Source organism: Pavona decussata, unplaced genomic scaffold (genome assembly GCF_977016875.1).
Source record: "Pavona decussata unplaced genomic scaffold, jaPavDecu1.1 SCAFFOLD_184, whole genome shotgun sequence".
In the NCBI taxonomy this organism is placed as follows: domain Eukaryota; kingdom Metazoa; phylum Cnidaria; class Anthozoa; order Scleractinia; family Agariciidae; genus Pavona; species Pavona decussata.
In genome coordinates, this window is record NW_028145593.1 from 913708 (window position 1) to 938635 (window position 24928).

The window sequence follows — 24928 nt, forward strand, 5'->3', positions numbered from 1 at the left end:
AAGTTAAACAAAGTTTCAACGCATTGCTGATCATCGATACTCTGCCATTGGTCGCCATCAGAGAGATGCCCATGAGAACATTGGCTTACCCAATGAGAGCCAATTTAGAATGCTCAAAAAGTGTAGCACAAAATGGGATTGTCTTGTTTATGAAATGTTGTACATAAGAACAATAAGACCCAATTTAAACACCTAGAGCGACTCCATAAGAGCCAAACTCTTTGTTTAACTTTCAACTTATTCATCCATCACTATAATACATGTATACTCGATTTCATTATTTTACTTTCACTTGATAATGACGTTCTGGGGCCCGTTTCTCGAAAGTCCCGGTAACTTCCGGGCCCGTTAACTTATCGGGGCCGTTATCGGGAAACTTTACTGGGCCCGATAATGCGTTTCTCGAAGCATCCCGGTAATTTCCGGGCCCGGTAAAATAGAAGACCATTGCCAGGCTCTTGCGCGCGCTTCACGCTCGTTCGCAAGAGAAGGAGAACGACTTAGGACTACAAGTAATCCATTCGATTGATTTGAGAAAAGCACGGTTATGGATGAGACAGGACTGTCTTCATGCTTTTTGAAGGACAATACAATACGTTCTAAGTTTAACTTTTTCGTTTTATCAAAGGGGAGCAACCAAGAGAGATCACTATTTTGCATCATTCATGGTATCGGCAATTACTTTCAGGAAACTCCCTGATGCGAAATAGAACCTGAAATCGATTATGAATGTTATCATCATGAATTCTTGTTGTGTGCATCAAACTAATAGTCAGGATCAGGATATAATTCCTTCAAAGTTGTAGAAGAGATGAAGCTAAGCAAGCCGATGGCGACCGCTGGGGAAACAGTGTCTGCGTGGTGTCCTATTTCAACAGTTCGTACTGATACAAATTTACTTTTAGCAGCCTTAGTATAGAGAATATTGGGAATAAGGAAGGATCTTATACAAGTGTTAAAATTGAATAGCTATAGTTCAACTGGCGTGATTTGATCGTCTTCTCCGGCAGACATCAAGCACTATTTTTACCGATCCGAAATCGGCTTTTGTATCATGCAACAAGGCTCGATCAATTAAAAAAGCGACTGAAACTATTTTGCGAAAAAGGGAACGATTTTTCAGTTCTTTATTCTCGTTTATCTATCGTGTGTAAGCTTCTTATTCTTTATCCCTCTAGCTAATGCAGCAAACACTGCATTTGTGTATTTCGAGGACGGCGCACAATTCGACTCTCATCGTGATCGCTCTGTTTATATCAATGGTTATATTTACATTTATCTCAGTGCAGCATGCCATATTTCTAACTTCCTCTTTCTTATGAAAATTCTGCACATTACAAGAAAGAAAACAATATCGCTTAGTACTGTAGGATTAGTTTTGCATGATAGGAACCCATTTTATGCCGCTAAAAAGGAAGCCATTTCGAAGTAATAATATGCGGTGAGTGAGCCGTGTTTACATGACAAAATATTTATTTTTTCTTCCACCGTTGGTTGATAATTTATAACACTAAAATAGTGATAATTTCAAATTTGTATAGCGCCCATATGCAAACACTCTAAGCGCTTTTCAAACATCTAAAACAACACTTACAGCAACAACAACAACAATAGTACTACGCCTGTATTCACGTTTGCTTCCGGAGCCAACGGGCAGCTTCTCGCTTTATTTCTCCGCAATTTGTCTCCAAGTTAATTCACGAGCCACTCGATTCTCGCTCGTGAAAGCCTGAATCTTTCTATGACTTCACAGTCAGCCTGTCGGCCAGAATTGGTCATCTTTGACAAGACCGAGGTCTTCTAACTAAACAAAAAAATCCGCCTCCGGCCGCCATTTTGCTTAGTGTCGCAACATTTGCAATTTCCCGGTAACTTTACGGGAGGTCATGACGTCCCGTAAATTACCAGGCAAGTTACCGGGAAATTTACCGGGATCGTAAATAACGGGAGTTTCGAGAAACACCCGTAAACTTAAACAAGGGTGACAGTTGTGCAAGAAATCATGAACCTTTCAGGTTTGTCGCACGAGCAGCACGGGCATGAATTTAACTCTGCATGATGTAGATGGTGGGTATCGAAAACGCGAATGCGAAATTGAAACAGAATAGTGTAATGACGTTTCTTCAGACAGACACTAAAACACAGCTACTCATGCATGCCAAACATGAAAACCATCATCGCATCACATAAAAAAACAGATACTCTCAAATGTAGCAACAACCCCAAACCAAAATCATCACCCAAGCTGCAACTGCGGGAAGAAAGCCGAGAATGCCCGCTTGATGGTAAATGCCTCCAAGCGAACGACGGTAACCACAACTGAATCGTACGTGGGACTGGCACAACACATTCTTCCGAAATGCCAACAGACTCAATGCAACGGAACTATCTGAACAATATATGGACCCTGACAGACGCAAACAAAACATTTCTAATTAAATGGAAAGTACTCAAAAAGTTCAAACCCGATAATAAAATTAACAAGAAATGTAACCTATGTCTTCACGAAAAGTTTATTTCCGTAGAAAAGATCTTAGTAGCCTGAACAAACGCAATGAATTACCAAGTCCAAACCCCCACAGAAATAGATATGTACTCAAAACCTCTCGAAAAACATAAAGTAACCGTTTGTATCATGGCACGTGAACTCTCTCACAGCACGTCTGAATTGTCCTTTATCGCCTAGCAGCTTCTTGCTTTAAATCACCAGTTTTTGATTACTTTATATACTTTACGGTCATTCGTTGAAGTTGCGTGATGAGTGTGGTCAGCCGCTCCTAATCGTATACGAAACAGAGCTGTAGCAATAAAACGATGAATCACTTCTGGAGCTTGAACTATTTTTTTCCTGGGTGTATATCTCCGTCTATTTCTATCAATTTTGGGGAGTTAGCGACGCTGGAAGTCAAGGCACTGCTAAAAGATCGTAGGCTTACGCACCACGCAGTCAAATATGGCCCGAGTATAAGCTGAAAACAGCATCTTGTTCCTTCATAGAATCAAAGTAGAGATTCCCAGCTCGTCGTATAGTAAATTTAACATGGCAAATCTATTTTAGTTCATCTTCTTTCTCAATGCCCTCTATTACAGTGGTTGGGCATTCTGTAGTGTTATTTCTTTACTACTGGAAGTTAAAAAAGGTGGATGTTATTACTTCTGAGGGGCAAAAAGATGTAAATAAGTTGGCTGCGAAGTTCTCCTGCTGCCTTCTTGTTTTTAAGCTAGTTGTGAGCCCACAACAGATTGAACAACAACCATAAAATTTGGTGCCGAGCTGGTTTGTGGTATTACGAAGAAAAGTTTACAGGAATCAAGTAACTAATTGAACGAGCGATTGAATTTTTCTCTCATTGCTATAGCTTGTTGAACACTTTGCTATTCACAAGTTAAAAAGGACATTTTTTTTACAAGCTTTCTACTTTGGTTGGGTGGGCCACTGGTTTCATTCAATCACATTACAGCATTTACATGTATGTTATTACTGTTTTATTGCAGGAGGAATCAAAGCACCCAATGTTGCTGTGGTGTGTGAAAGTAAGTAGACTTTGCTCTGTAATTGGTGGAATTTTAATTTTGGATAATTTGTCAGTGGAGGGCAGATTTGTTATTATTTTGCCATTGCAAAAGACATAATTGAGCTGCAAGGCACTGACAACTCACAATAAAGTCGAACCTCAATTAACTGGACTCGTTGGGACTTGGGTAAATAGTCCAGATAATCGAAAATATGAATATTAATGAAACAGTAATGTGAACAAAGGAAATGAAGAAAACAGAATTTAATTGTGAAATGGATCAGAATTGCACATATGTACAGCCAGTATGTTTTGATGTATTTGCAAATGAAAAGTTGCCGTTTCAAGTGTTAGTGTATTCAAAGCGTTCTAAAATGTTCAAGCATGCTTGTTTGTTTCAAAGAACCTGAAGAACGACAATATGATCGCATAACGAAGTCCATCATTCGTCCGAGATCTGCTGCTTGATGATTCCAAACTCAAGCGCTTATTCTGTCCCTATAAGTTACAGCATTGAATCTAGGAAGTTTCAAATCTGAATTTCTTAAATAATTATTGTATGTTCTGCTGTTAGCATCATACTCTTGAAATGAAATAAGTTCCTTCAACTGTATCATCAACCAGGTTGTTTTTCACGTTTGTTGACTACATGACTGGCGGCAATGCTTGCTACTATAGATGGGATTGCACACGGAGACAAACTGCTCATAAGAAGAATTACACTCGTCCCGAGGGAGAGCCAAGATGGACGTAGCCAAGATGGATTGAGTAGTCCGTCCTGTGTAGCTCTCCGCTTTGTAATAAATGGCTGAAAAGGTAAGCGAACGCGACGAAAGTCCGCCCATCACTGGAGGGAAGAGAGTTGAAAGGCCTAGTAGCAGCAGCTCGCCCGAAATTCCTCCAAATAAGACTGCAAAGACTACAGAGCACATGGTCGAGCATGCCGATCTGTCGAGTATCTGGATCGCACTGAACAAGATACAACGGAACACTGACGAGCTTCTTAAAGAGAACAGAGCTTTGCGCAAGCAACACGAAGAACTGCAGAAGTCGCTAGAGTTCCACATCGACAAACTGGAAAAATTAGAGGCGGAGAATAACAAGCTGAAACAAGATGTGAGCTCGCTCAAGAAAGAAGTTCGCAAAGCAGAAGATGAAGTTGCCGACTTAAAGGGACACAGTCACCTGGTGCACATGCGCATTAGATACCATTTCTTAGCTGATTTGCGTATCACACTTCATCACAAGTCTCGCGCTGAGAAGCGCATCCTTTGAAAAATGTAAACAAACCTTGTCGAGTCGAAGCCGAGTATTTGCCAGTCAAAATTACTATAGTGATTATAGACCTAATGTCATTTTAGAACACTCATTTTCTTGATACCATGGAGAATTTACTGATGGACTTGTCCCGGGAAAGTCAAACGTCAACGAATACCTCTGAAGTCGAAGAATCGATCATTTCATCGTTTATTTCGGTATCCGGTCGTGTGAAAAATTATCTTAGCTGTTTCTACGTTTCACAGTGTTTGCATGAGAAGCAAATTGAGTTCAATTATTAGAGAATATGTCAATTTTAAAACGTAGCGAATCGACTGAGCTGCAGTGTAGCGAAACGACTTTGTAGCGAAACTACCGGTAAGCTTTATTTCTGCTTTCAATCATATATTTTGCTTTTATAATTTCGTTTCTACAACTTCTCCGTTATCTAAATTTAGGAACCAAACCCATGTCGTTGCAAGAACGCTTGCTCGACCCGTAGAAAACAAGGTTCTACTGGAGGTTTTCCTTGTCGAGGAGATAATCGACTGTGTACCGAAGCTTGTCTTCGCCGGTCTGAGCTCCAAGCCAAGCAGCCATGACGCGTAGTTCGAGTCGTTTACGAAGATTCCCACCGCACGAACCTTTCGCCAGGTTGAGAAAATGTAATTTTCCAAATATATGTAATGGTGATTTGTTCTCCAATGTTATTGATTGATTTCTCTCGTTATTTTAGTCAACGCAGGCGATTTCTTCCGCCCGGCGCCTTCACGTTTCCCACCTCTTCTTTTCATGTTCCGTTGGAGACGCGATCCATACTGTTTTTAACCAAATATGATAAAATAATATCATAGGATGAGCAAAAGCATACTCAGAAACAGGTTTCCAGTAAAAGATTGAAAATCCAATAAAACACTGGGAAGATTGAAGCGGATTTCTAGATGCCGACGCGTACTTTTGATTTCGGGTTGAGGTGGACGCTTTTCAAAATTGACAAAAACTAGCGTCCAGGTCAGCGCGGTCACAAAGGTGACTGTGTCCCTTTAAACGACGATCTAGATGGTCTTAAAAGCGATCTGGACACCGCTATATGCCAAATAGACGATTTAGAACAATACACTAGAAAACATAATCTCGAAATTCACGGCATTCCTGAGTCTTCAGAAGAAAATCTGTCTGACAAGATCATCAAGCTTGGAAAGGTTCTCAATGTACATATTGTCAACAATGACATCGACATCTGTCATAGAATGGCCACGAGAAGATCTAACGGCGGTCCAAGACCAATCATTGTACGATTCAGATCATACAGAGCCAAAAATGAACTCTATAAATCCAAGAAGTACCTGAAGTCAGTAAGTTTAAACAACTATTTTCATAATGCAGGAGCTGTTTATATTAATGAGAACTTAACTAACTATAGGCGTGAACTGTTCGCTAAAGTAAGAAAAGTTAAAAAGATCAACAACTGGCATAGCGCCTGGACCATTGACGGCAAAATTTTCGTCAGAAAGTCCCAAAGTGATCAAGTACATAGAGTACATGAAGTTGAAGATTTGGACAATATTCGTTAGGTTATAATCAAATATTTTTCTTTCCCACCCTCTCCCACATGTAACATAACATTATTCAAACGTTCCCTTTCAAAACCCTCGCTTCCCTTTCGCTTCATCAATTAATTATTTAAATTTTGGCGGAGAGTTTTGTAGGAGGGTTTTGTCTCTTTTCAACATGCCTTTAAAAAATGGCACTTATTCCCTTCTATACATTAAGCTGCTTCGCAGTTTAATTAGTGTTTCTATTATGTTAAGTGTTAGTTGCCATAGTACACTTGTTGTACTCATCGTGAGTTGTACCCGCCTTACTCAACGTATTGTAAATTGTTGTCAGCGCACCATCTGCACAAAACATTTACATCGCAAGGCTAAACGCTATCGAACGTTGCAAGCTGTGGTTCATGAATTGCGTTAGAAAGAAATTCACAAATCTAGTGTGTATATGACCTTAAATGCTGTTTCTCTTAATGCAAGAGGCCTCAACAAATCTATCAAAAGAAGAAAACTTTTCCGGTGGCTTCATATTAGAAAATTTGATGTAATTTTTCTGCAAGAGACGTACAGCGATGCTAGCTTGGAAAATTTTTGGCGAGCAGAATGGGGAGGCGACATTTTCTTTGCGCACGGCTCAAAACACAGTAGAGGTGTTATGATTCTTTTCAGTTCCTCACTCAGTAAAGAGGTGACGAATGTTACTGCGGATAAAAACGGCAGATTTATTATTGTAAACACCACCGTCAACGAAGACGAATTGTGCCTCGTTAATATTTATGCCCCAAACGACCAAAACCAGCAAATTTCTTTTTTTCAGAAGATAACCGATTCTATTCGTGGCCAGCAAACTGACAAAATTCTTATTGGTGGAGATTTTAACTGCCCACTGTCCGCTTCCGATAAATTTGGAGGTAAAGACATTCAATTCAAAAAAAGTGTAATACATTCGATCGACGAACTCCGTTGCAACTATGACCTAGTCGATCCCTGGCGAGAACAACATCCACATGATACACAGTTTACGTGGAGAAATAGCTCCGGGAAAATCAAATGTAGACTGGATTTCTGGCTCATCTCGAAGCATTTATTATGCCGCGTTTCGAAAACCGACATTTCCGCCTATCATGATTCAGATCACTCCCCTGTCACCATCTCGATCAAGCCTGAAGACAAACAAGAAGAAAGAGGCCCAGGCTACTGGAAATTTAATAATTCACTCTTAGAAAATGAAGATTTCGTCACAAAAATGAGCTTCATCATCAAACACGCCACCCAAAAACACAAGGATGTTGCTGATAAAAGGTTATTTTGGGAAATGTTGAAAATGGAGATCCGGATATTTGCAATTCGTTTTGCGAAAAAGAAAGCCAACGCTGAAAGAAGTACGGAATTGAACCTCCTCCAAAAGCTAGAGAAAATCAACTCACGTATCGACGAAACCCCAGAAAATAGCTCCCTTGTAAACAAGGCTAGAAAACTCAAGATCGAATTAGATGAAATTGCCGTGCAAAAAACTAAAGGGTCTATTATCCGGAGTAGGGCTAGATGGTATGAATTAGGAGAAAAATGCAACAAATACTTTTTTAACTTAGAAAAAAGAAGTTATGTAAAGAAACATATAACAAAGCTGAAGACACCTGACGGTAGTACTGTAGAGGATCCAAAAACTATATTAACCGCCATGAAAAATTTTTACAATCAGCTTTACACCTCTCAAAACCAGCTTTCAGCTGAACGCTTTTCTACCTTTTTCGATTGTGAATCCTTACCAAAACTCGACAGTACAAAGCAAGACCTTTGCGAAGGTCTGATAACCGCAGAGGAATGCCTTGCCGCGTTGAAAACGTTTCAACCTAACAAGACTCCTGGCACAGATGGGTTAACAGCAGAATTTTACCTTCGTTTCTGGCCCGATGTTTCTGGTCCTTTGATAGACTGCTTCAATCACAGTGCCTCACTAGGAGAACTTTCTATCTCTCAGAGTCAAGGAATCATCTCCCTGATCCCAAAAAAGAATAAAGATCCTCTTCTGTTAAAAAATTGGCGCCCTATTTCTCTTCTAAACACAGACTACAAATTAGCAACCAAATGTATTGCGAAACGTTTAGAGAAAGTACTTCCGTACTTGATAAACGGTGATCAAACTGGGTACATCAAAGGTAGATTTATTGGTGAAAATATTCGCTTAATTTCGGATATAATTGAACAATATGAAAACAAGGACGGAATGATACTTTTCCTTGACTTTGAAAAGGCCTTTGATTCTTTAGAATGGGACTTTCTCTTTAAAGTGCTTAACACTATGAATTTCGGTCCAAGTTTCCTCAACTGGATCAAAACGTTTTACACCAACATTTCTAGCTGTGTTGTAAATAATGGCTACTCGTCGGAATTTTTTTCTCTCCAAAGGGGTGTTAGACAGGGTTGTCCTCTTTCAGGTTTACTCTTTGTTCTAGCTGTGGAGCCACTCGCCCACCAAATAAGAATCGATGAATCAATCAAAGGACTTGAAAACGGAAATAAGATCACTAAACTCAGTATGTACGCTGACGACACCACCGCTTTCATTCGCAACGATTCATCCGCGGTGTCCCTACTAACTCTTCTCGATCAGTTCGGTGACCTTTCCGGCTTGAAAATCAATAAGTCTAAAACCGAGGGTCTTTGGCTTGGTCCTTTGAAAAGCCGATTAGGCAAAGAAGAACCTTTTGGCATTTCATGGCCGAAGCAATACGTCATTGCGCTTGGAATCGCTTTTCCTTATCATGTTCAGGTTGGGAATAAAATCAATTTCGACGAGAGGCTTGCCAAACTCAAAAAAGTTCTAAATACTTGGTCAAGTAGACATTTAACGATCTTAGGCAGAATTGCCATCGTCAAAAACTTAGCTCTCGCCAAACTTGTTTATAGTTGTTCCGTATTAAATGTTCCCAAAGAATTTGTAAAAGAAGTCAACAGCAATATCTTCTCTTTTATTTGGAAATTTAAGCCAGATAAAGTCAAAAGAAAAACTCTGACCGGCCCAATAAGCCACGGCGGTCTTAATATGCTCAATTTTGCTGACGTTGTTAAATCGCTCAAGACTTCGTGGGTTAATCGTTACTGTCTAGCAAATGACCGCCATTGGTGTGCCCTCCTTGATTCGCTTTTAGGTAAGGTCGGTGGAACTCTCTTATTTCAATGTAACTACGATCTTAAATTACTCGACCTCAAAAATCTCTCTGTTTTTTATAAAGACGTTTTAGCTGTATGGCAAGAGCTCAATTCCAAAGATCCACGTAACGCAAATGAATACAAACAAGAAATCATTTGGAACAATCGGTTCATAAAGATAAACGGAAAATCTTTTTATTATAGATCATGGGCTAATAAAGGCATTTTGAAAATAAGCGACCTCCTAAACATCCATGGCCAGTTCCTTTCGTTCGAAAACTTCAAATGCAAATATAGCGTTCGCTCTACTTTTCTCGATTATGCTGGTGTTCTTGCGGCAATCCCTAAAATTTGGAAAAGCGAAATCGTAGGTAATCTCACTAACGGCGATAACGAACCAGTTCCATGCCTTGACATCTCCTCTACAAAAAAAGCCCGTGTGATGCTTGCAGAAAGATCCTTTTCTCCCCCCATCGTTGAAATCAATCTTAGAAAACAAGGGTTGAATGTAAAGGCAGTATACGAGCTTCCTTTTAAAGTCACAGTCGAAAACAAACTGAGGAGCTTCCAATTCAAACTAATTCATAACATCATACCCACTAATCACTCTCTTTACAAAATGAATATAAAGGCTTCTCCAGAATGTGAACGCTGCCTCTTTCCGAACGAAACGCTTATTCACATGCTTTGCGAATGCCCCGACGTTAAAATCTTTTGGAAAGACATAATGATGTGGTGGAATGCTAAGCGCTCTGACAACATTAGTCCTAGGAATACTGAAATCCTGTACGGTTACAAACCTGAAACGACCACCTTCTACGCGTTAAACCATTATCTTCTTATTGCTAAATATCATGTTTTTCTTGCAAGAAACCAGTCTGAGACTCCAAATTTAAAGGTCTTTCTTGCCTTACTAGACAGCAAGATCAAATGTGAAAGACAAATAGCCATTAGAAATTCCAATTACGAAAAATATAGAGCTAAGTGGACCACTCTCAGCAACTACGATGCGTGAAGCACTTTAAGTATGAAAGTTGAGTAAGGGGAATCTTTTATTATCTCTTGTATGTGTGGGTGGGGTGCGTGTGTGTGTATGTGTGTGTGTGTGTTGTGTTAGCATCGTATGCAGGATGACGTAGCACGTGTATTTATTTCGTAATTAGTTAAAAAGAATACAAGCAATGTAAGTACAATTTCTGTAAGTAGGTCAAGCAATGTAATGTAATGTAGTAATAGTAGTGTAACTCAAATAGTCATGTAACGTAGTATTGTTTGTACGTGTCGTTGCTATGAATAAAAAAATAAAAAAAAAAAAAAAAAAAAAAAAAAGAATTACACTCAGCAAAACAGCTCATTTGTGGGCAGTAATTTGCATTGACACTGTGGTCCCTTTTGCAGTCAGAAGTTCAGATAAAAAATCTTGATTGATAATAATTTTGTTGGGAATCTCCCGATTGCTGCCGACACAATTGTTAAGTCCCGTTCGCTAAACAAACAACCACACTTGAAAATATCGTTTTCAAATTTGTATTCCTTCACTGGATTTTTCACAAGGTTTTTCACTCCCTCGCAAGCAGTCACTAGCACGCGTACATTCAGATTACAGAGAAATCATTCACGTATTGTAATAAAGCTAATCCTATTGGTTGAACTTGATCTTCTATTTCCGATCCCTGTCACTTCGCCCTAAGTGATTGACGTTACATTTCACAATAATACTGAGACTTGCTTCCGGTCGGTGATTACAATCGAACAATCAAGTCGAAAACATGAACGATAAAATATAAAATGGCAATAATTCCAACACCCTCCCCCCATTTGCCTCGAAAGAGCAAATGTACATTTTTTTTTAAATTGGCTACGCCTAGAACGACACTAATGTCGATGTCTAGAGTGTTCACAGTTCATCCTGTGCAAGGTCCCGTATGCGATGTCTGGCAGTGACTGCTGCATCCCTTCTGGATCGAAACGTCGGTGCACTCGGGTCAAGGGGTGCTGTAGGTGTCCCAGTCACATTGTCACAGGTTAGTTCCAGGGGGTAAAGGTGCTGTACTGCCCGTTCCATGTGAGACTTGCCAGCTCGTAGTTTTGCTCCCCTGACAACACCATCTCGGCCCGTTATTAAGTCTTCGACTATCCCCAACTTCCACTGGCTGCGGTTCTTCTCCTCTGACTTGATAATTACCACATCTCCCTTCCCAGGATAATTGGAGTTGCCTTTGTGCTTGAGGCGGTGTCTCTCTCTGAGCCCACGCAGGTACTCAGTCGTCCAGCGCGACCACAAGGCATCCTTGCATCTTCGCAAATACTTAGCCCGCTTCCTGAGGTCGTAGTCTTGAATGTTGTGCAGCTCCAGCTCTGGCAGTGCATTCGGTTGGAGGTACAAAAGAGAACTTGGGGTGAGAATGAGCATCTCAACGTCTTCTTCTACATAACTCAAAGGCCTGTTGTTGAGAGAGACTTCAACATCTAACAGTACCTCCTGAAGTTCGGCCCAAGACAGCAACCCGTTTCCAATTGACTTGTGAAGAGCAGCCTTAACCAGTCCGACCATTCTCTCGAACTGGCCACCCCACCAGGTTAAATTGCCAGTGGATCCCCTGATGGGCTATAAGGTCGTGGAACTTCTCATCATGCATGACCTGCTTAATCCATTTGCTTGCTCCCACGAACGTTCTCCCGTTGTCTGAATAAATTCTTTGTGGTCGGCCACGCCATCAATGAAACGCTTTAAACTTGCAAGGAATTCCGTGGTCTCAAGGTTAGGCAGTAAATCTAAGAACAGAGCACGTGTTAGGCTGCAGGCGTAAAGCAACACATACGCCTTTCCCTTGGTCTTCGCCTTCTTTCGGTACTTCAGCGGGCCTGCATAGTCCACACCGACAACTTGAAATGGTATTTGTCCCTCAGTTCGGTCCCTTGGAAGGTTCCCGGGTAGGGGGCAGGAGAATGCTCGTGCTCGGAATCGCCGACAACGGTTATAAGACTTGACAATCTTCTTGGTCAGTCTTCTTAGTCGCGGCACCCAGTAGTGCTCCCTCACTTTTGTCATCGTAATTCCAACTCCCCCATGGAGGGCTCCAAGGTGAGCTTAGGCAACTAACTTCTCTGTGTAAAGTTGGTTGTCAGGTAAGTAGACTGGGTAGTCCCCTTGAATTCTCCCTCGACACTCTAATACTCCCTCTGCGTTAGGATCTTCTTGATAGCGCTCATCTGCTGTCGCCCGTGCCTGAACTCGTTTCTCCCAGAAAAGCTTCACTCTGTTAATCTCTTCTGTGGTTAGCGGCTCTGTTAATCTGTTTGTCTTCGCCAAGCGTATGTTATGAAGAAATCGTGTCACCCATGCGCACACTTTTATTGTCTTCCAGTAGCTGAACTTCTCCAAGAGGGTATCTAGCTCATCTGTCACCGCTATTGCCGCTGCGAAGATCTCTCGCGTTGCCTTGGCTTCCACCATTGATTCTTTGGACGGACTTGTTACGATATCTAACGGCCACTGCTCTCTGTTAGACAACCATTTAGGCCCGTTCCACAACAGGGTTTGATGAGCAACACCGCCACTTGTGTAACTCAAAAGTTCCCTGGGCGAATATCTCTATCGCAGTCGACTTCACCTGCTGCGCCTTCTCACTGGTTGGCCCTCCACTTATTAGGTCGTCCACGTACAAACTCCTTTCCAGTTCCTTCACAATGTCGGGGTAGGCTGACCTACAGCTTCCAAGTAGATGCTGAATGACTCCCCCCAGGAGGAATGGAGATGACGTAAGGCCGAAAAGAGCTCTTGTGAACCTTAACACCTCCACTGTCTCAGTGGTCAGATCCTTGAGCCAATGGAACCTAAGCGCGTCTCGATCTTCTTCGCGAATACGGACTTGGAGAAATGCTTGTTTTATGTCCCCCGCGATGGCCACTGGGTGGAATCGAGAACGGACCAGGACACCCCAAAGCTGGTTTTGAAGCGGTGGTCCCGGGTTAAGGCATTCATTTAGTGAAGGTGCTCCCTTGTTTGCCCTTGCCGATGCATCATAGACCACACGAAGTTTCATGCTTTCTGCTGCTTCACGGACGACTGCCTTATGGGGTATATAGAACTCACGGCTTTTTACTGGTTCGGTGGTCCGTTCCACTATTCCTTCTTCTATTTGGTCCTTGATAACCTTGTCGTAGCGCTCAATCATTCCTTGGTGCTTTAGTTTCCTTACCAGGGTGTTTAATCTACGAAGACTTCCGGCTTCATTGTTTTCAAGCGGTGGGTGGTTTCCTCTCCATGGCAGCCCAGTTTCGTACCATCCAGCTGGATCGCGATGTAACTGCTCCTTAAATTCCGCATAGACTTCGTTCTGGTCACCCACTGACGAATCTGCTAACCCAACACGTCTAGCCTGCACAAGCATTCATAATCTGCACTCGAGGATTGTGTGAAGAACATTGTAGACAAATCCACTTCTTTTCCTGGGGACATGATAGTCCAACGGAGCTTGGTTTTCTCTCCAATTGGTTCACCAAGGGCCCCAATACGAGGCGCTGTTTCTGTTTTGATCTTTGCGTAGTCGCTGGCTCCCAAAATGAGGTGGACTGGTAGCGAATCCTTGGTATCTGTGTCCTCCATATGAATCCCTTTCAAGTGGCTATACCTAGCCAGGCACTGCTGGTAGCGCGGATGATCTAAAACGAGCAACTGGTGCTTGTCAACTTTAGTTACTTCGGTCACGAGGCTAAACTCTCCCTTCGTCGAACTGACTTGTACTTTGAATATCTCCACTGCTTTGGTCACCGCTCCCAGCATCATCTCAATTTGGCGCACTTCGCGTTGATGAGGTTGAATTCGCAGGCGATCCAAGAGTGCTGCTGAAGCATACGAACTTCCAGCGCCCGTATCCAATAACGCTCGACATTTAACACCTTGGACTTCAACAACTACTACAGGATGAATCACGGCCGAGTTTCCCATTGAGGTTGCTGTCATCAACTGCTCACCTAGCCTGTCACAGATGGATGTATGGTGTTTCCTCTGGCAATGCTGACACACCAAACGACTCCTGCAATCCGCTGCCCTGTGTCTGCTTCCAGTGCAGTTAAAACAAAGACGCTTGCTGCTTAGCAACCGCTTCCGATCATCGAGGGTGCTCACTGTTTTGCAATCAGCTGACCTGTGGTCCGATTTATCACAATAAACGCATCCACGCAATTTTTCTTCTCGCTGCTGAGTCTGGTACGATCGCTCGCGTGGATAGGGCGGTTTTTCTTTATCCCTTGATTTCTCATGCCTTTCTTGTTTTGGGATAGGGTTTCTCTCCGTCCATTTCCGTAAGGCATCCACGAACTTGGGAAAATCCCAGTCTTGCCAAGTGTCATCTGTTCGGACCAAATCGCCTCTGATTCCTTCTAGCTTGTCGATTGACATCCTTACGTAGCCATTCACCTCTCGCAATTTCCCTAACGACTCCAGGGATTGGACGTTGAAGACTAACTTCTCGTAAAACTCATGTATCCTCGAGGGGCGTGTTCCAGTTATCGTCGGCGAGGCCATGATGTTTTGAACGTAGGCGTTCACAATCTCGCTTTTCTTGCCGTACTTAGATTTAAGGATAGTTTTCGCTCGCTCATATCCCTCCGTTGAAAACGGCAAGCCATCGATGAGAGTTCTCACGTTCGGTTCCACGAGTTCCTTCAGGTAAGAAAACTTTGTCACGCCGGGAACGTCAGAGCGGTCAATCTCAGCTTCAAACTGGTTCCAAAAACGTGGCCAGTCCGTTAATGCTCCACCAAATTTAGTGATTACAAGCTTTGGCAATTTCGCAGTTTTCGCAGAACTAGATGATCCTGACGCGTGACTTTTTTTCGCTTCTTCGATCTTTCTTTCATAATCAAGTTTAAGCTCCAGGTGCGCTTGCTCCACGAGCTCCTCTTCTCATTTCTTCGCTTCTAAGGTTGAACCGAGTATCAGTTCGTTTAGTCGCTTAGTCAACTGAGCGATCTCTTCGTCGACCGCGGCTTGTTGTTCTTCAATTTCGGAGCTCCATGCGGCGACGTCTTTGGGTGCCTCGCCATTCGCAAACTTGGCTTGCTCAATTTGCAATTTCTGGCTTTCCACTGTTTTCATGATCGCCCAAAGCGCATCACGATGCCGTTCGATTCCTTCTGTGTTTTGTTTCTCGACGATTGCCTGACCTTTCGTTCGCGTGAAGTTTAAAAACTTTAACTGTGTGTCCAAATCTGCAATCAATTTCTCCATTCTTAAGAATTTCGCTTTGTGTTGGGAATCTCCCGATTGCTGCCAACACAATTGTTAAGTCCCGTTCGCTAAACAAACAATCACACTTGAAAATATCGTTTTCAAATTTGTATTCCTTCACTGGATTTTACACAAGGTTTTTCACTCCCTCGCAAGCAGTCACTAGCACGCGTACATTCAGATTACAGAGAAATCATTCACGTATTGTAATAAAGCTAATCCTATTGGTTGAACTTGATCTTCTATTTCCGATCCCTGTCACTTCGCCCTAAGTGATTGACGTTACATTTCACAATAATACTGAGACTCGCTTCCGGTCGGTGATTACAATCGAACAATCAAGTCGAAAACATGAACGAGAAAATATAAAATGGCAATAATTCCAACAATTTTTTCCTTGAGGCTATGATGAGGATTAAATATACACTCAGCAGTCTTCCCTTTGAGATACACTGTTAAAGCTTTCTTTTTATTTAAACATGATGTGTATATTCTAAGCTAAAAAAGCCTGCAAGGAGATGTACTATTAAATGTTTTAAATAATTTAAATTTGTCTAAATATACAAAATTTCAAGTCTAGAACTGGTAGTCAAAGCACATGTATATTTAAAATTAAAATTAGAGTAATACGCTTCAAAATATCTTTTCGTATAATAAATGCAAAGTCTTTGAATCTTAAACTGGCGCACGTAATGTTAAAACTGAAGCTGGATTGTGGGGAGACTATTTTGTTTATGATATCCAATTTTTTATCTAAATCTTCCAAGTCTTCGTTAAATCAGCCACAACAATAACGTGCGACTTTACAATCTTTATAATCAACAATCAGATCCAGAAGTTGAGATCGGACGTCAGCATATACAAGGCGCCTCTGGCTGCTGCCTCAGTCCATATATGATCTCTCCCCACCCTCCCCAGCACACACAAGGACCAGACCACAACACCGGGAACTACGTCCCCTACTCTTTACGAACAGTGAGTGGGTTGTTTAACGTCCCACAGAGTGATTATCAGTTGAGGGTTCAAAGCTATTCACGTTTGCATTGGTTACACTCTATGATTGGTTAGCAAAGCTCATGCCACTTACCCAACCAATAAGAGGCAAACCAAAAACAATGATGTGTCTTGTTACTCGGGCCGAAAGGCGGCAGTAGTTTTGTTTGTTTTTTTTTTTTTTCCGTTAGCGTTATCAAATTCTTCTTTATTTTTGGGGTCGCGATGGGCCGAGAAATAAGACTTCGGGCCACGATTTAAGTTCTCGGTCTCGTTTTTTGTACTCGGGCGGCACGAGTTAAGTTTTTGGTCGCGTTCTTTGTACTCGGGCCGTGAGGCGCCGAGTCTAAAGTTCACCAAATGACGTGTCACATACTGGATGGCAGATGGAAGACACAAATGACTAAAAATAAGACTTATTCCTCTAGAATTTATCAACTTTAACAGAAACGGCATTCGCTTACCTAGAGAGGCATTTTTTTCCAAGGCGAAGACTCTTAAACTTCATGTGATGAACAGACACGAAGAAATTTACGATCCGTCATTGACCCGCGTCACATACATATGGTTTCGTCACGTTCAAATGGTTTCTGTTTCCAAATGAAAGGTGAAAACGTAAGGATTTAAGCCCGGGAATTATAAAAAGCATTCGTATGACAAATGTCGTTTTCCCCTGTATTTCATTCTGACTGCAAGAAATACAATTCTATCTGGTGGTTACTTATTGCCTCACTATATCTCTGTATCTATCTATTTGGGGGAATTAGCGATGCTGGAGGTTATCACTGCTTAAAGATTGTAGGCTTACGCACCACGCAGTCAAATATGGCCCGAGTATAAGCTGAAAACAGCTTCTTGTTTGTACCTATTCTCCCGCGCTTGGTGCTGGCTACATGTAATTGCTTTGAATGCTGATTGGCTATTTGTGATGTTTTTGCGTGATGTTATTAGCCAGAGTAATAATGCTGATTACTCGCTTTTACAAGTTACAGTCAATTAAAAATTGGCCTTATAAGTGAAGCAATTAGAAGTTGTGGATATTTCATGTTGGCACCGTTGTGATTAGATAGACAAGCAATTTGTTCATGTATGATTTGGAAAATAAGTTTTGTTCAAATAGATAGAACGCAATTTCAAAACATAAGCACAAGTTTAAGTTCGAGAAAAGGTTGCTTATAACAAAAGTTGCATTGATTCAACATTGAATGAATAGAACTGGAGAACAACTTGTGTATATTTCGTGAAAAAGTTGTGTGAATCGATCAACAAGTTATACACAATTGGAAAACAAGATGTAGGTATGGAACAACTTGGTGTCTATGAAGAACACACGTTCAAAGCAAATTAAGGACGGTGCCTACTAATACCGAAGTATTTTTGTGTGGTTTATGACTATGCGGGAAAAGCAGATCTTAGCAAGGGCTATTGGAATCCAAAAAGAAAATTGGGGGTAATCATGCATTTTTCAGAGATAACTAAGCAATAATATCTCCAAAAACCGCCAAAATATAAAGCAATGTATGGGATTTTTTCCTAAATCGAAGCTTAATTATCTTTGATAAATGCATGGTTACCCCCAATTTTCTTATGAGATACCAAAAGCATTTGCTAAGTTCTGTTTCTCCGTATAGTTTTAAACTGCGCAAAAATATTCCTGTATTAGTAGGCACCACCCATAGGAAACCCGAGTATCTCGAGATGCGCAGAACGTATGCGCAGTAACAATAGTAGGCACCGTCCTTAAAAGAAACCTCATGAGCAAGTTGCCTGGTTAAGTGTTCACAGTGTCTCATCAAGTTTCTTCAAATGCAACTTTTTCGAAGGAAAACTTAGATCTATTTGCTATCAAACTGAACTCAGAAAGGACAGAGGAGGCATTTTCTTTCAAACAATGTTGTCAAAATGATCTCAAGAACCAAAGTTTCCTTAATTCTCGATCAATGTGTCACAGTCAAAACACAGCGATCCTTAATTTATTGTAAGTCTTGCTGAACATGAGTAACACGGATGTTCCACAGATGCCTCTCTCCCTTTTGAAGGAAAGAGGTGCAGGTACATACATTTGCATTAAGAAAGACAGCCCTCCATTGCTAAACAAAGTAAGTGAATGGTACCGATTTTCCATAGCTACTGTACAGTATATATAAATTAGTGGGATGGTGCTGACATTCCATCACTGTATGAGTACATGTACATTGGGATGTAATGTGATTCTCCATTTTCTTTTGCAGAGTCTTACGGGGACAATGAGGAGGATGATGAAGGTAAGTAATGCACAATAATAAATGTAATGCAGTCAAGAAGTAGCAGCAAGTTCAGGACTGTAATTTGTCACTGCAGTGAATAGTGGTGATTACTGAGGGAGAGTTCTGTGGTTTAGTGAGGTGGTCAGGGTGCTTGACTTGTAACCCATTTCTTGTAGATGTTACATACATTTATTTAGTGGTCCATTGTTCAAAGTTATGGCCACAGTGTAAACAGTGCACTAGTCTACCAGTTTCATGACTATGCTCAATTTGCAACAACAGTTTTTCATTTAATCATTTTTTATGTTCTGTGCCTTACAAAGTAACTTGGCAGCCAAAGTATTAAATTTTCCTTTTCTTTTCTTTTCTTTTCTTTTTTTTTTAGATGTGGACGAAGGTATGTTATGTGGTGTGTTTAAAAACTTTGTGTGGAATTCATGTGTGAATGTTTGAATTGTTATGAATCTGCTTGTTAACTTGTTAGAACCTCAATTGGTTAGAAGTCTGTATGTGGTTGACTTTTTTCTACAGCGGCAAGCTGTCACTTATTTTACAGGGTTTAAAATATTGAAATAGCCATTTGTGTGTGTGTGTGTGTGTGTGTGTGTGTGTGTGTGTGTGTTTGTGTGTTACTATTAAAAGTTCCACAATAGACCTTACCACAAGCAGGTTACCTATGCATATTATATTATGACATGGAGCACTCCACACAATTTTCCATAACATTATTGTTTCTGCCCGCTCTCATTGTCCCAAAAGGGAAGCGAGAGTACACAGGGTTGAGATATTCCAAGGCTGATTAACTCAAGTTTTGCACTGTTTTTTGATTTGGTGTAAATCAATATGGAAATATTTATGATGCTATTCTTGTGACAGGATTTCCTAGTTATGCCATTCCTGATCCATCCACTGCTTTTGAGGGGAAAAAGCAGATTACAGACACCTGGTCTTTATTTGGACGCCACTTCTCACAGGGATATGCCACCGCTGTTACTTTTTCGTACGTGTACCACTACTACTCATGGTTGGGATCTGAACGCTCCTCGTTGGTACCAACTGTCCAGATATCGCCTTCAGGATATCAAATTTTTATTTACGATTGCAAACATGATGTTATGCTGGTAAACAACTTTCTTTGGTCCCGGGCATCATTGACATTTCTGTGGGCTTTTCTCCACTGCCATTTGTTTTTTCCTCCCACCTTGCCCCAAAATATTGCAGATGGTATTGATAATTTTGGCTTTGGTCGGTCATCTTATTTTTTTGAAAACCGCAATAACCTTTTGTTTGGTTTTCCCGCAAACTCGGCATATTGGAAGATCGCTGAGCCAATTGAAGGCAGAATGTCAAAGTACTAACACCGAGCCGAAATTTTGAGTGACCTCAGACCACTCTTGACTGGGGTCCTGACAAAGCTCTAAGGTTTTTTCTGGGTTGTTGTGTGAATTTGACCTATAACAGCTTCAGTTAACCATTTTGTCGCAGCTAGAGTAAATATCTCCCATGTAGAATCACTCTCTAATTATTAATTGACACTCTCTAATTAGCTTAAATTAGCTGAAATTTGTTAATTGAGAATAAAATTTTCCAAGTATTGAGCATTCCGTGGCGCTAGCCTGCGTAACTGGCGAGATTACAATGACTGGGGGTACTTTGTTGGCAGCCGACCCGCCACGTGAAGCGAGCGGCGAAGCCGCTAAGGGTGAGTGCTGCTGTTAAGTATGATGTGTTGATGTAGATTGGAAACAAGTCAAATTGAAATCTCTTGTGGCTTGCGGCTATGCCTCCAAGAAAATAAGGACCTTTAGCATTGCAGAAGAAAGCTTCGTAATAAGATTGCTAGCTCAATGCGAGTTTATAGGACGGAATTCCAAGATTTAATTAAGGCAATTATGAGCTCGCAAACGTGAAAATTGATTCCCTTACTTTTTTCGGAATCAAAGCACTCCTGGTGAAAACAAAGTACGTCAGGTGTATAGTTTTACTAAGGTCTGTTTATAATCAAAAAATGAAAGAAATAGATTTTCCAACTTGTGCCACGTTTTGCTTGATAGTTAAAAGATGGAACAAAGTTAACATATCAATCAACTTTCAAGTGTGCCAGTGAGGCCTGGAGCAAGAAGCGCTGTTCTCACAACTTGCAAAATTCACTTGTCCAGTGGAAAGGGAAAAAATCCTTCTTTCACGGCTTAATATATATTCAATGACCAATCTTTTTTCCGGGCCTGTCACTCTTTTCTCTTGCAATAATACAGCAACAATACCATTAAGGAAGGGAATGAATATTAACCGGTTTGCGCTAACCTTTTGTACAGCGTTCTCTTCAAAACTTAGAATTTGGCTATTTCGGGATGTTCAGTGTTTTGCAGAAGATGAATAAATTCAGCAAAATTAACACACATGCAAAACTCATCAATCGTATTGTTTTGTCGTTGTTGACTTCGTTGTCGTCAAAATGGTTCTGACCCTGACACGGACATCTTTACACGCGCAACACACAAACGCCATGGCAATGACCTAGATAACTGTTTTGCAAGTTGTGAGAACTTTGCTTCGACTTCATTAGAGAGAATGTATGAGACGTTGCTCCCAAGTCGTTAAAATCTAATGAAAGAGATTGAATCTGATTGAATCAACTCAGTATCTACCATTAGATATTCATCAATAGCAATGCCAAGCCTGGTTTTCATATGCCGCCGAACTACCTGCGACACAGCTGCCGGTACTGGTTAGGATACTGTTTCGACATATGAGAGCATACGCTGTCAGGAACAACAACCATCGCAGGCCTTTGCCAGCGGCAAGCCTGTGAAGTTGACTCGAGTTCAACTTCGTAGGCACGGAAGGAACGCCGGCGAAAAAAAAAACGTTTTATGTAATTGGAGCCTGCGATCATCGGCAATGTACCAGCGGCAAATATAGCCCACAGTTCATTACACCTAAAATGGTGGATGTTGTGGAGGTAGAGGACGATGCTGACGTTCTAGCGCGCTTTTTCAAATTCACCGAGGGGTACGTCCCAGGTACACTGGAGCCACCACTGCAATGCACCTGGGACGAGAAATCACGTCAACCAGCCACTGCAACGCAGGTCATCGCAGGTAGGTCGACAGCATATGAGAACCGGGGCTCTACATGCAAGTTGTGTGTTGGTAGCTCTTGATTGTGAAAGGGTTAAGTATGCTTTGGTTTATCTGCAGAAATAGACATGAAAATTTTAAACTCGCTGGTAACCTCGCAAATGTCAAATTGAAAATAGCGCCCAATTGTTTCCATGAGTTTGTTGATATGCAAGAATTCCATTCGGGAGCTAAAGCAATGAGGACGCTGACGGTAACGAGAGCGTCCTTCGAAATATAAATTCACGTGTTTGTAACTACTTTGAGATTATTCCAACTCGTACTGGTGCAGTGTGGCCGAACCATTGTTAAATGAGCGAAAAATTCACCACGTTGTGCTCACGTTCGGAAATGAAATGTGCTAAAGTGTATAACGCACGTACAGGGCTGTTGTTTTTTCTCATGAAACCTATCGTTTTTCGTCATTTGCCTGTTAGTAGGTTATATGAGTCCTTTCTATGTTTTTATTCAATTTCTTAATGTGAACACGGTAGTTACATTTGTAACGTAATGTGACAGGATAACTGCTTCCGTAGCAACTAAAGCGGTGCTTGTGTACTTTTATCTGGCATAAACTCCCTTGTAAGCACCCCCTCAGTTGTAAAAGCATTAGTCTCTAAGAAAGAGATATTGGTGATGGAATGTATTTTACTGATGCTTTTAACAAAATAGATGGTGTGAACTCAGGAGTCATATCAGAAGTGAGTGTAGTCCTAAGAAGGGCTGTTTGAGGTAACATTGACCGACGTTTCGACAACCGGAGCATAAGTCGTCACTATAGTCCACTTGACTGTAATGACAACTCTCGCTCAGGTTGTCGAAACGTCAGTCAATGTCAACTCAAACAGTCCTTCTCAGTAGTTTATGTTATGTGCTTATGACAATTTTTTATACTTTCTCAGTTACAAGACTGAGGTGCCCCCAGTTATCTCCCTTTTGGTAGCTGACATAGATGGATTAATTCCTTTATGTAGAAATGCTGAAATTAATTTTAGGACCGACTTTTGTAAAAGATAAGAAAATAAATTCGTGTCTGTTGTTGTTTATTGCAGGCTTTTAACGCACTGGAGTTTTTCTGTCTTTATGCATATGCACAAGAATTAGCAATTGCATACTTAAATCTTCCATCAGCTTCTACCTTTATTTATTTATTTATTTATTTATTTCAAGACACGCATTATTTACAACACTAACATTTCTAACTAATTAAACAATTACAGTGCTAACATTACTTATTTACAACAAAGACAGACTGGAGGCGTTGACGCGGGATGTTTTGTTACCTGGTCGATGAAAGCACCCACAGTTACAAGCGGTTAAAACGTACAAAGATGTTAATCCTCAGTTCAGTATTACAAAAAGTGTTACTTGTACTGTCTCCAAAAAAAGTGAGAGAATAAGGCAAGCCATGCTGATGACGCCTAACAGGGCCGAAACAGCTGTCCGTGGGTGCTACTGCCCGGGTGATATGTAATAGATCAAACACGAGGAAGAGTGTTTCCTCCGATTTCCAAACACCGAGAAGTAGGTTGGAAAAACGAGGCGCAGCCGATTTTTTTTTAACCAACTTCGAGGTGTTTGGAAATAGGAGGAAACACTCTTTCGAGTGTTTGATATAGCTTCTCAAACTATTGATAATTCTTGGAGAAATTCGAAGCAAAAGTTCACAAAATTTTATGATAATTAAGATCACATTTCCTTTGTTTTCTCTTCATGAATTATTAGTTTTGTATAAAAAATTTAACCAGCAATCTGTAGAAAAGGGATAGGATGATGATGATGATGATGATGATGATAATAATAATAATAATAATAATAATAATAAAAATAATAATAATAATAATAACAATAATAATAATAAATGTTATTTAACCAAGGCGACCTCTTCAGCATAAAATGCTGTTATCAATAAGGGCCCTGCAAATAGAAAACAACACTTTATTAAAAACAGAAAGTTACAATTTAGGTATATACCTACCCACAAATAGCTAAAGCTAGTCGAGGTGGGTAGGTATGACTATATTAAAGTAAATACAAAAAAATTTTGGTGTTTACAAAGCAACAGCAGCAGCTAAAATAAAACTTAAATAAGTATTAAAATAATAAGAGAATGTACGGAACAAAAAGGATTCGCAAGCTATATTGTCAGAAATTACAGGATTATTACAAATTTACAAGCTTTTGATTATTTCAAGAATTGAAGAAGGTGTAACGTAAGCATTTTCTATTTTAAAATGTTGATTAGTATTTCATGCATTTAGCGTAAAAACAGCCACTAAATTTAAAGTAATTAAAAAAGCTTGAAATCTAAAATACGAGTTTTAAAAATCATGAGAGTTAAGATCCTTCATTTCATTTGGAATGTCATTAAAAAGTTTTGATCCTTTAAAATAAAAAGACATTCCTTGCAGTCTCAGTTCTCACTTTGGGAAGCATTAGATTCTTCCCGCTTCCCCTCGTGTTGTGGATAGTTCTAAAAACCTTAAAATGATCTTTAAACAAGATGCCCATACTGGCATTTACGCGTGATGCTGTGCATGATTTATTTCCGTTGTACGCTTCGCAGATTTTAAAGCTATGTTCCCTTCGCAAGTTGAAATATTACGTTACGGTACTCGAGATCATATCGGGAATTTCTTTCTGACTCACGCGCTATTCAGGGTTATTTATATTTCCTAATTCTCTTAGAGATCATACCGGAAATTGCTTTCGGTAAACGTCATGACCCAGGGCAGATTACCGCATATCTTTACACTCAGAAGGCGGACAGAAGACGGTATTATTGTGGCAGACAAAAAACTTTCCTAAATGAACGCGAAAACTTTAAGTAGAAATTGACAATGAAACGTTTAATTTTTTA

General features: G+C 40.7%; 1 protein-coding gene and 1 pseudogene across 2 annotated transcripts in view; one reads left to right on the forward strand and one right to left on the reverse strand.

Annotated features, from left to right (window-relative positions):
- Positions 1 to 23109, forward strand: part of LOC146462817 (uncharacterized) — a 38048-nt gene extending 14939 nt beyond the window's left edge. Inside the window, exons 4-7 of one of the 2 annotated variants that reach the window (XM_085085110.1) lie at positions 3496 to 3534; positions 18935 to 18967; positions 19335 to 19346; positions 19826 to 23109. In XM_085085110.1, coding sequence (XP_084941236.1) covers positions 3496 to 3534; positions 18935 to 18967; positions 19335 to 19346; positions 19826 to 20307 — 566 coding nt within the window. In that variant the 3' untranslated portion in view covers positions 20308 to 23109. The remainder of the gene's footprint in view (positions 1 to 3495; positions 3535 to 18934; positions 18968 to 19334; positions 19347 to 19825) is intronic. The other variant, XM_085085111.1, reaches the window with a different exon arrangement.
- LOC146462818 (uncharacterized) lies at positions 12681 to 15020 on the reverse strand (annotated as a pseudogene).
- Positions 23110 to 24928: the final 1819 nt, after the last annotated feature.